Source organism: Panthera leo, chromosome F2 (assembly GCF_018350215.1).
Source record: "Panthera leo isolate Ple1 chromosome F2, P.leo_Ple1_pat1.1, whole genome shotgun sequence".
Lineage (NCBI taxonomy): Eukaryota > Metazoa > Chordata > Mammalia > Carnivora > Felidae > Panthera > Panthera leo.
Genome location: NC_056695.1, coordinates 20,469,907 through 20,482,552, shown reverse-complemented (window position 1 = coordinate 20,482,552; position 12,646 = coordinate 20,469,907). Strand labels below are relative to the sequence as shown.

General features: G+C 40.3%; 1 protein-coding gene across 9 annotated transcripts in view; it reads left to right on the top strand.

Annotated features, from left to right (window-relative positions):
* NCOA2 (nuclear receptor coactivator 2) overlaps positions 1-12,646 on the top strand; it is a 289,097-nt gene that overhangs the window by 253,272 nt on the left and 23,179 nt on the right. For 8 of the 9 annotated variants that reach the window (XM_042924346.1, XM_042924354.1, XM_042924345.1 and 5 more), the window contains 3 exons: positions 495-701; positions 3,378-3,593; positions 6,736-6,865. In XM_042924346.1, the coding sequence (XP_042780280.1) occupies positions 495-701; positions 3,378-3,593; positions 6,736-6,865 (553 nt within the window). The remainder of the gene's footprint in view (positions 1-494; positions 702-3,377; positions 3,594-6,735; positions 6,866-12,646) is intronic. The other variant, XM_042924353.1, reaches the window with a different exon arrangement.

The following is a 12,646-nucleotide window of genomic DNA, read 5'->3' as shown; positions in this document are numbered from 1 at the left end:
ATACATACTTGTAAGCTAGTTCTACTCCTAGGCAAGTCCAGTTAAGAAAATGATGTGTCCAGAGCACACGTGTCTAGGTTTGGGATTGTGTGCAGGACATGTTTATAGCTTCATAGCTGTGACAGAACAATACTCCTAAATTCGAATGACGTAACACAGGGACGAGACCATACGAGCGGTCTGCTCAGCAAATACGATTGAATGTTAGAAATTAGTATTGGGGAGGAAGTATATGATAAGTAATAGACACCTTTTTTCTCTCTTTTTGCAAGACTGTTGAGAGTTAAGTTGGAGACTTGTTGACTAAATTATGAGTCCACGCTTTGGCACTACATATGGGTTTTTGTCTGTGAGTTTGTCTTTGATGTAGGCCTTTGGTCCTTGAGGTGCAGAGCTTTGATATTTTACAGACAGCATTTTCCCTACTGCTTCTGTTACTTTTTATTTTCCATTATCCTATATTAACCTTCAATTTTCATGTGTTTTCTCCTTAGCTTTTAATAACCCACGACCAGGGCAACTGGGCAGGTTATTGCCAAACCAGAACTTACCACTTGACATCACATTGCAAAGCCCAACTGGTGCTGGACCTTTCCCACCAATCAGAAACAATAGTCCCTACTCAGTGATACCTCAGCCAGGAATGATGGGTAATCAAGGGATGATAGGAAACCAAGGAAATTTAGGGAACAGTAGCACAGGTAAGGGCTCAAATGCACTGTTACTTTATTGGTGAGTTATTTAATTTCGTAATGATTCAGCCACATCAAACTAGTCGAATTTCTCAAATGGAATTTTTTATGTTAGAAAGTAATATTTGAACGTAAGAAAATTCTGCAAATTTTCACTGTGAGACTGGCATGTGAAGCATTGGAAAGCATTCCAGTAAGCTTACTGTTTTATTCTGTGATCATTACTTTCATAGGGTTTCTGATCACTAACCTATAGCCTAGGCTAATTTCTTCTATTCCAGTTTACAGTCCTAGACATCATAGAGGTACGCGTAAGAGGATTTGATGAGTCGCTGGCATCTCATGTAATCTGTTGATAATCCCAAGCCTCCCTCTTAATTGATGACTTGTTTTTGAAGAATTTCAGAATGCAAGTTTAAAGTTCGGGCAACGTTTCATACCTATAAGTGATACCGTTTTTCAGAAAACTATTCATTAAAAATAAAGAAGTTTAAATGGTAGTGTGCCTGGCCTTTCGCACCTGATCCAGGGCTCCCTTTTCAAAGATACATGACTGCCTGTGCTCTGGTTTGGACCTTGACCTGCTGCAACTTAGCGTGTCTGCCAGGTTGCCCAAGCGCGTTTCCTAAGTGGTCACCGCTGTCCCAGCCGCTACCATGTTCCTAAACTCCCGTCTCCTTCAGGCTAGAAACCATCTTAGCAGCACTGACTGCCATCACCACCTTGTCCTGTACCCTGTACCTATTTACCACGGACACAGTAGCAGGACGCTGAGTGTTCCAGTGAACAACTGCTCACAATTTACAGCTTTCTTTCTTTGTCAAGATGAAGTGCTCAAGACAAAGGCATTGAAAGAAGTAGCTAGTATAAAAAGAATTTCTATTTGTGGGTGTTTCGTCCTTTGTTGTGGTGGTGGTTGTTTTTTTTTTTTTCTTTTAGCTTAGTCTGTCATCTCTGTATACACATCGCCATTTTAGACAGCTAATTGAAATTAGAGCTCAATTTTAAGGGGAAAAGCTGGATTTATTTATTTTCGGTTGTTGATGAGCAAGCGGTTCGTGGAGAAACGTGTGCTGGGCTATATTAAAATAGTTTATTCCTTCAACAACTATTGCTCCAGGCCCTGACTACTTCACTAATCTATATATTCACAGAAATGGTGCCATAGTAATTTTATATTTTAAGGCAAAGTATTGAGTTATATAAATAAAATATTTATGCAACATTCTATAACAGAAAAGGAGCCAATGACTTCTTAAAAATGCCTCCTTGTTAGCAGAACACAGGAAGATCTGAGTTCTTGCAGGAATCTGAAGAAGAAATTTAAGGACACACCTATTTTCAAATCGGGGCAGCCTGGCGATCTAGACTGTGAGGGTCCTATAGTGCCTCTGCTTCATTTCCAAAAACAAAGAGACCGAAAGAGACTTTGACCCCAGTTATTATGATTGCATTAATATTGTTGACTTATAGGTGATTTTTCCTTCTGCTTTCTAGACTTCATATAATCTTGCTATATTATTTAGGTAATCGATTTTTGGAGAAATAAAATGCCTATTCTCCCATAGTACATTTGTGTACTTCAAATGTAATGTTCAAATGGTTTTTTAAATATATATTACTATAATATTGTTCTAAGCTTTTCAGTCTATTTAATTACCCTTTATTCTTAATCATCCTAATGTAGCACATTCCCATTTCACCAGTGAGAAACCACCCATAATACATGTTTTCTCCATTTCTTAAATATACCCTCTTTTTAGTTATCACAATGAAAGTAAATGAAAGCAAGCCATCTATTTGAAAGCAGAACTTCTATATATCGGTCGTTCAGCATTTCAAAACGAAGGGTTCTCACTTGGAGTTTATCCCCTTTAGAATATCAAGTCTTAGCAAATATTTGGCCATTGTCCACATCCCAGGGGCAGGCCAGAGAGAGAGCAAACACTTGAGCCTACGTGGAATATTGTGCTCTTCTTGTTGTGTGTGGCCCAAATAACTTAATATCTCTGGTGTAAAGGGATCTTTACCAATGTGCCCTAACCCCTTCTAGATCTATATAATCAGGAATGTGGTGGTCCAGGTATACTGAAGTCCCCCATAAGTAGGAGTTCCCTTGCCTTGGTTGTAAAAAACCGTGGTAGGAAGATCGTGTAATTTCTCAATGGTTTAGAGGCTACCTTGGTCAATTTTGAAGCGTAACAAATCAGAGTACCCTGGAAGGGATTTGAGGATTTAAAAATCTGACGTTGGCTTCACGGGATATTCTGTGATTTGGATTTATAATAAGAGTATTGACTATGAGTTTAAACCTTGTTTCTCTTAGCCTCACCTCCCTTTTGGAAAGTAAAGCACTGACGTGTAGATCAGCTAATGTGATTCACTTCCTGAGGAAGGAAGTTGGGGTTCTCCACACGCCACAGCACCTGTTTCTAAGTACATATGGGAACAATTTTAACAGCTTTTCCGAACTATAGAGAGTGGCAAGTCCGTGCTCTGAAAAACTGTAGAAACTGCCAATTCTTGCTGCTTAGCCAAGGGTCCACGTCTGTCCCAATGAAGGCATTAACTATTGGGCTGTGTAGACAGAGTGATGGTCTTACACAGAGTAAGATCGTCTAGTGCTCATACATGCTGACTGTGGTTTCAGTTACTCCATCTCAGTTTCCTTTGGCTTGCCTGCAGGAATGATTGGTAGTAATGCTTCCCGGCCCACTATGCCATCTGGGGAGTGGGCCCCACAGAGTTCTGCTGTGAGAGTCACCTGTGCTGCTACCACCGGTGCCCTGAACCGGCCAATCCAAGGAGGTATGATTCGGAACCCAACAGCCAGCATCCCCATGAGACCCAACAGCCAACCTGGCCAAAGACAGATGCTTCAGTCTCAGGTCATGAATATAGGTAAGGTAGTTCTAGTGCTCTGTACTTTTCATTTCTGTGCTTTCTTAGAAGAGACGAACCGCTCCAAAAGTTCTTTGCAGACATGCTCCTCATTTGCAGGTGATTCCCCCCATGTCAAGCTGTCGTAAGTGGGATTTTGCTAGGACTCTGTATAGAATCCTAGAGTCTCAAAGGTTTCCCAGTTACATCAGAGAAGTAACTACCTCTGTGGTGCTTTATTTGTATTAAATTCTCTAATTTCAACTTTCGTGGGGAGTGAATCAGAGTGCCACACTGCCAGTGTTACATACATGATGGTCGTAAGGAGCATCTCAGCGTTACAGCAGTGGTTCCTGACTCTGGGTGATCATCAGAATGCTCGCAGGACATTAAGATGCAGATTCTTAGGACACCATCCTAGGCTATTAACCCAGACTTTCCAGGGTCCTCACTGAAGGTACGAGGTCTTCTAGGACATCTCACAAAACGTGAGGATCACTAAAATTCTCTTCGGATACAGTTCTCATGTTATTAAAATTAATAGTCTAATACATTATATGACACCATTTATATGAAATGCCAAGAATAGACAAATCTGTAGGGAAAGAAAGTAGGTAAGTGGTTGCCTAGAACTGGGGGTCTGGGGGAACTGGGGAGTGACTCCTAATGGTCGCGGGTTTGTTTTAGGAGAATGAAAATGTTCTAAACCTGATTGTCGTAATGGTTGTACAACTCTGCAGATATACTGAAACCCACTAAATCATATACTTTAAACGGGTGAATTGTATGGCATGTGAATTAGGTCTCAGTAAAGCTGTTACCTGAAAAAAAAAATAATGGTCTGTACAACTCATACTTGAGATTATTTTCTTAATCATTGACATATTAAGCTTCTTCTAAATCTTGCACATTAGCATAATTCGGATAAATTCATGTTTATGTACTTTTTCATATACTTAGAATATTGCACAATGAGTAAGAGCTAAATCATTAACGGAAAGGTACCAGGATTGTTTTGACAAGACAACACAGAATTCTCATCCTACCTCTGGCATCCGCTTTCTTACCCAGTTATGTAATTGCTCAGCACATATTGGCTTATTGTTTCTGAGAGGTGACATTCAGATAGCCTTTCTACAGAGAATGTACTTCAAATTGATGAGTGGTTTCCAAACATAAATTCATATAATTTATGAAAGGCTTTTATAGAAAAATGCTGAAAATGACCAGATTTTCATGCAGAATTCAGCTGGGAAGTTTTTAATGTATTGATTCATTCGTTTAAATATCATAATTAAGGGGCACCTGGCTGGCTTAGTTACTAGAGCATGTGACTCTTAGGGTCACAAGCGCCATGTTGGGTATAGAGATTACTTGAAAAGTTAAACACACACACACACACACACACGATAATTAATAAATCCCTCATATCCAGAAATTTAATTTTTTCTCCATGTTTCTTTATTGAAGGGCACCTCACCTGGCCTTTGAGCTTTATTGTGTAACTGAATTTCTTTGATTTTTAATAAATTCAGAAAGCCATGAACTCCACGGAAAGTTGTCTCTTGTAATGGAAGACTGGTCTACACATGACAACAATAAAATCATTAAAAATCTCATGTCATCCGTTAGCTTTAAACCTCTAAAAAGAACTAAGAAAGGGCACATCTGACCTGCCTGAGCCTTCTTTCTGTTCTACCCCCTCTCTTCTAGAAGAGCTAACTGAATTACAATGAATGAAAGTTCAAGAACAAGTGATCTAGCACTTCTTGAAAGTATGATCCAGGACCCCAAGCCTTTCAGGAGGTCCACAAGACTAAACTGTTCCCATAATAATGCTGAGACCCTACCGGCCCTCTTCATTCTCCCCTCTCTCATAGTTACATGCTGTGTGGTGGAATGTGGGAGCACATAGGACGCTCTGACTCTCCTCTGTCAATCTGGACATTAAAGTCGTCCTCACGATGTAAAACAAGGGGCGCCTTGGTGGCTCAGTCAGTTAAGCGTCCAACTTCAGCTCAGGTCATGATCTCACAGTTTGTGACTTCGAGCCCCTTGTCAGGCTCTGTACTGACAGCTCAGAGCCTTGGAGCCTGCTTCGGATTCTGTGTTTCCCTCTCTCTCTGCCCTTCCCCCACTCATGCGTGCTCGCTCGCTCACTCTCTCTCTCTCTCTCTCTCAAAAATAAAATTAAAAATAAAAAAATTTTAATGTTAACAATACCAGTAAAAGGGTTTTTTTTCATTTTTCATTAAAAGATCTGGTTTACAGGGCACCTGGGTGGCTCAGTTGGTTAAGTGTCCAACTCATGATCTCAGCTCAGGTCTTGATCTCACAGTCATTGAGTTCAGGCCCTGGGCTGGGCTCCACACTGGGTGTGAAGCCTATTTAAAAAAGAAAAAAGGGCGCCTGGGTGGCGCAGTCGGTTAAGCGTCCGACTTCAGCCAGGTCACGATCTCGCGGTCCGTGAGTTCGAGCCCCGCGTCAGGCTCTGGGCTGATGGCTCGGAGCCTGGAGCCTGTTTCCGATTCTGTGTCTCCCTCCCTCTCTGCCCCTCCCCCGTTCATGCTCTGTCTCTCTCTGTCCCAAAAATAAATAAAAAAATAAAATAAAAAAAGAAAAAAGAAAAAAAAAACCTCTTGTTTATATTAACATATAGTGGATTTATTATAATGATTTTTAAATGAAGGAATAATTGTTTTTTCTACTTTCCAGTGTTAATTTCCCATACAGTGTCAATCAGATATAACCCACATAAACTAAAGCTTGTTTCTTGAAGAATATAAAAGGTTCTCTTTGCAAGAGTTTAGAACTGCCACTCTATATGTTCCCTAAAGTGAGTGAAAAGCCTTGAAGTTTATTGCCTTTGTTAAATTTGGTCTTACTATTTTCACCTAAATATTATTACATCTGTCTTTTTTTTTTTTTTTAAGTTTACTTATTTATTTATTTATTTAAGTAATCCCTGCACCCAACTTGGGACTCAAACTCATGACCTTGAGATCAAGAGTCACATGCTCTTTCAACTGAGCCAGCCAGGCACCCACATCTGTCTGTTTCATTTTCCATAAACCAGATATTTCTCTATATATTACATAGCAGAAATAGGCACTTTCTTGATTACAGGTTATAAAGTTTTTTGATTTTTGTCTTCTCTCTTTAGGGCCATCTGAATTAGAGATGAATATGGGGGGACCGCAGTATAGCCAACAACAAGCTCCCCCAAATCAGACTGCCCCATGGCCTGAAAGCATCCTGCCTATAGACCAGGCATCTTTCGCCAGCCAAAACAGGTGAGTCCTGAGTACCCAGGAGCTCCAAGAGAACAGTGGTTCATGAGTTCTGGAAGTTATTTTATTTTTAAATGTCTATTTATTTTGAGAGAGCAGGCACATCTGCACTCACATGAGCGGGGGAAGGGCAGAGAGAGGAGGGAGAGAATCCTAAGCAGGCTCTGTGCTGTCAGCACAGCCCGACTCAGGGCTCGATCCCACCGGCCATGAGATCATGACCTGAGCGAAATCAAGAGTTGGGCACTTACCTGACTGAACCACCCAGGCACCCCGGTAACTTATTTTAGACCTCTGCCAGAAATTAATCTTTTCCTTCTAAATAGTTGGTCCTGACCAGTTTTCACATATTCAGACTATAATCGTCAGTTGTTGGACAGGACGTGAGGGGGTAGGGGAGGGAGAAATCCAGAAATCAGTTACTTCTAGGGCATACCTTTAAAAAGTTATAATTTAGTTGGAAAATAAAAGATGTACATTAATAACTATAAGGTAGTATGTACTGTACTATAAATGGTATAAGAGAAATCAAACAAATTACAAGAGATCATCCAACTGGGGTGACTGGGGAAGGCTTCAGAGTCCTGAAGGAAAGGTGTAATTCAGGAGGTAGAGATGGCAGGAAGCCAGTCCAGTGGGTAAAAGCAGCATAATCAGGGCCTGGGTGTTACAGAAACAACATGGTATGTTTAGGGTAACGGGGAATAGTCTAGTTTTCTGTTACACACATATTACCACTTAAAAAATATACAGTAAAGACAGTATGGGAAGATTTGGCAGGAAGAGTAGATTAGTAATTGAATAGATTTATAGAAGGTTTTAAATACCTAAGAAACAAAAACAGATGAACATTTGGGAAGGGGGGGTTGGAAGAGATAAGGAAACAAACCATAACAGACGGTTAGTGATAGAGAACAAACTGACAGTTGCTGGAGAGGAGGTGGGTGGAGAGATGGGTTAAATGGGTGATGGACATTAAGGAGGGCACTTGTTGGGCTGAGCATTGGGTGTTACATGCATAAGTGATGAAACACGGAATTCTCCTGAAACCAGTACTACACTATATGTTAACTGACATTTAAATTTAAATACAAATTGGAAAGAAAGAAAAAAGAAAAAGAACGTCTTAAATACCACGCTCTGAAGAATTCAGACTTTTTCATTAAGCCATTAAAAAAGGTTTTTGGAAAAGGAAATGGTATGTGATCTTGTTTTAAGTTTTTTTTGCCTCTGATTATGTCAAATTTTGTTTCTTTGTAGGTGATCTTTTCTCTTGTTGCTTTTGAAATATCCTTTGTATTTACTGTATGTGTTGCACTTTCACTACAGTGTGTCCGGGTGTGGATTTATTTATACTGCTTGGTATTTGGCATGTTTTACTTGTTTTTACCCCGTAGATTCATGTTTTTCATGTTATTATCTCTTGTGCTGTCCCTTTCCATTTTCTTTATTCTTTCCTTCTGAGATTCTGGTTAGACATATTACACTTTCTCTTTCTGCGCTGGATTTTTTTTTTAATTCTACCCTCCATTTTTTTTATATATATACATATTTATTTTTGAGAGAAAGAAAGAGACAGAGTGTGAGCAGGGGAAGGGCAGAGAGAGAGGGAGACAGAGTCCGAAGCAGGCCCCAGGCTCTGAGCTGTCAGCACAGAGCCCGGTGCAGGGCCCGAACTCACAAACTCAGCAAGATCATGACCTGAGCTAAAGTTGGACGCTTAGCTAACTGAGCCACCCAGGTGCCCCCTACCCTCCATAGTTCTTAATCCATGTATTTTCTATCTCCTTGTCTCTCAGTACATCAGGATAATTAATTTATTATCCAGTTCATTAATTCCTTCTTCATCTATGTGTAATCCAGTTACATGTTTTATTTCTAAAAGTTTTATTTGCCAGGTCTACTTTTCAGTCTCATTATTTGCTTATTTTCGTGATTCCATCTTTATATCTTTAAGCATTACATTCATCGTTATTTTCTGAATTTCTTTATCTGATAATTCTGATAACTAGGTTTCATAGAGGTCTAACTCCAGTATTGACTCTCCCTCATGATGGCCTGTTTCCCTGAGTATTTTGGTAATCTTGCATTGGGAGTTCTTAAGTTGATCTTGGTTGGTGAAACATCTGGAGTCGAAATTGACTTCTCTTAAAAAACTTCTCTTAAAAAAGCAAATTTGCAGTGCTCTCTGCCAGAGGTGGGGGGTCCATTCCGCATTCCCTCAGTTCAGTCCAGCAGCCTCAAGTTAGTGCTTTTATTTTGCTTTGGCCCAGAGCCCCAGCTCTTGTAACTGCTCTGTGGATAAAAACACACCTATCACCAGTAGCTTGGGATGCTCAAGGTTTAGCTCATAGGTGGTTTTTGTTTTGTGTTTGCCTCTTTGAGAGTTCCGTTATTCCCTGCAAAACCAAGGTCACAGTTATGTCGTCTGCATAATCTCGTTTTTAGCAGTGCGCTAACTGCAAGCAGACTTGAGGCCTAAGTGATGGTCCTGCTTGGCTGGTTGGGTGAACAAAGCAGCTCCCCAGGCAGAGAGATGGGAGCCTAAGCCAGAAGGCGGTGTGGGAACTGAAAGGGTGTGCTCGGTGTTTTCCAGAAAGTAAACTTGTTGGAAAACAAGCTGTAGCAATTCGCCCTTGAGGCCCACATGTAAAGAGCTGGGGTTGAAGGCTCCATGAGGACCCTACTGCAGACCGAGTGTTTTGTCCTGGTTTATTGTCCTAGATTATTCTGGTTTAAAGTTATGTAATATTCTTATCTAATTCACAGATAATGAAAGTCAGCAAGGTTTTTGAAATTTCATAAGAGTTGAGTACATTTTCAAAGTTTCTTATTTGTTTTTTTAAAACTACAGGTTTCAGAGTGAGTCCTACTGAGATGTAACGCTTTTATCATAGTGGGCCTTGCACAGCTCAGAGGCGTGGTATGATACCTGTCTGTTTCCCTTCCCTTATCTTAAAGGAGAGTAAAGGATTCAGAAGATTCAGTGAAGTTTAAAAACAAAAAAAAAAAAACCCCGAAGTATCAGAAGATGAGTAAGATCCCAGCAATAAGACATCTGAGAAAAAGTCGAGGGCTAGTTATTTCACTGAAACAAAACACCAGGGAAAGTGCTTACTAACCGTCTTGAGGACATAAAGGAGGAGGCTCGCTTACCAGCTGTATTCCTTTCATCATGGGAAGAAACTAGTATTTTTTTAAGCCTGCGGTGCCTCTGAATCACGTCTGGGGTCTCCTTAACGGGCGGGTCTGGGTGGGGCCCAGGGCTCTGCATTTTGAAAGAGACCCAGAAGATGCCTGCATCTCTGGCCCTCCCCCTGCACTCTGAGCAGAAATGAGGCAGGAGAAGGATGACAGCAAGAACCGCGTGCAGTCACTGTGGCTCTCACCGGACCAGCCACCAAGGCAGCGTGCAGCTTCCATCACCGGGTCTGTTGGGAGTAGGACATCGCACAAATAGCCACTGTAGTAATAACTTGGAAGCAGTACTTTTTCGGGGTCCTTCCAGTTCTTTGAGTCTAATTTGATGGAGTCCGTGAGTGTTAAGCTGTTTCTAAATATGTTTATCTGATATGTTAAAGAGCCACCCATTTCCATGGAGACTTGCACATGATAGAAATGTAGTACGGTAGTTAAATGCAGCATCTGATAGTTGTTTTGGGGTGAAATGTCAAAGATTAGTTTCTAGAGAATATGAGGCGCAAAGTTAGGATTTTCCCTGTTGCCCAAACAGATGAACATTCTGTTAAAACAAAAATGGAAGAATTCCGGAGTTTGTACGGAGCCCAGTCACCATGTAAGCATGTTCGGTTTGCTGTGCAGGTTTCTGGGTCTGGGCACCACCCCTGTATTGCCGTTGCTCTGGTTACGCTGTGTCAGTTTTCTTTGTATGAGAGCTGTGTGGACAAAATAGAATGTGTTCATCACTTCTAAAGTCATTTCAGCTTTTCCAGCCACTTACCCCCCATCTTTTAAATAATTCAGTTTGGAAGAAATTTATGGCCAACTTTATGGTAATCTTATTGTCATAGAAATTCAGAAGTGATGGATAACAAAGGTTTTGACTATGTCTCTCTTTTGAAAAGAAAAACAGTGCTTTATCATCCCCCCCCCTTTTTTTTAACTCCCCTAAGTATCATCATTAACATTTTATAGTTTTACTGCCTACTTAGGGGTAAGTTTTTAATGTTTTATGAACCCAGCATTAGTTTAAGTACACATTTCCAGAAGACTATAGGTTAGCCCTTAAATCTCAAACATAATTCTCTTATTTATTTATAGTTGAACTTGCATTTTCTGTAGTTCCATTGTGTCTTATTTTCCTCGATGTCATATGTAAAAAAGATGTTTAAAATATAGCCAGGGCTCCCTGGGTGGCTCAGTCAGTTGAACATCCAACTCCTGATTTCGGCTTAGGTCATGATCTCACAGTTTGTGGGATCGAGTGACAGCTCTGTGCTGTCAGTGCAGATATATTGACATACTTATCAAATATGCTTTGATATATTTATCAAAATAACTAAAATAAAATATAGCCCCAAACTTACAAAGGATTTTTTGAAGATTTCTGTTGGATTTATAAAAGTGGCTTTCTCTTCAAATACAGTAGCTGCCCTCCATGAAAAACTTGCTTTCACATTAAGTTCAAAATCTGAGTTAATTTGGTTTTCTTTTGTTTGAAATGCATCTAAATAAAGTTTCTTTTGTTGTCTATTTCTTATGTAGTAGCTGCTACTTTTCTGCAGAATTTTGAAAATAACGTGAAAAGTGATGATAATGGTCATGGTTTCTCAAACAAGAGTTCAGAATTGACCTTATTCCCCTTTAAAAAAAAAAAAATGTTTATTCTGAGAGAGAGATTGTGTGTGCATGCATGGGCGGAGGAGGGGCAGAGAGGGAGGGAGAGAGAGAATCCCAAGCAGGCTCTGTGCTATCAGCATGAGCCCAGTACCAGGCTGAATCCCAGGATCTAAGCCAAAATCAGGAGTTGGACGCTCAACCTACTGAGCCACCCAGGCGCCCTTATTCCCCATTTTGTCTTCATCCTTACTGTTTTTTGGTAGTTCATAAAGTGTACGTTTCAAGAAATGAGGTTTCTTTTGATGATAGCTTTATCTTCTGCTAGTTTGTTACTTAATCATTTCGCATCAGCCCATGGCCTGCGTGTGTTCTTTCCTTTATTCCTCTGAATTTCGTCCTTGTCTTGTCTAGATTGTGACTCTATTTGTAATTGCCCAAAATGCAGGAGAATAAGTTCTTCATTGTGTTGGTGGACATTTATAAAGTTGGGATTGGAAGTCTGGATTGGTATTTTTTCCATAAGCCAATCATATTATTACATCTCTAAGGGAAGTGATATAACTCATGGTATACCCAAATTTATCATATCAACCACAATGCAATGTATCTTTCTGATTATAAGATACGATATCCTGGCTAGATCAGGAGCCCTTTATTTTCATCAACTGGAAACTTACTGAGCCTATACAGTTTCAAGAACTGGGCCAACAAAGAGACTTAAGATCTCCTCACTTGGTACAGTCTAAAGTTGATATTTTAACATCAATACCAATATCGATTTTAAGTGAAAAGAAAGGACGAAGCATGGAATGACAAGTGTTGGCCTTATAGCGGCATAGATGGCATCTTTTGGAAAAGGATCAATTGCCCAGGGTGGCTGGGGCTCACGGGGAAATTGTGGACATTGAGTTTGTAGAGACTAGGCTTTACCAAAGTGTGTGCGTCCTTAAATTCCACCACCACCACCTGTCCAGGGACTTAGAC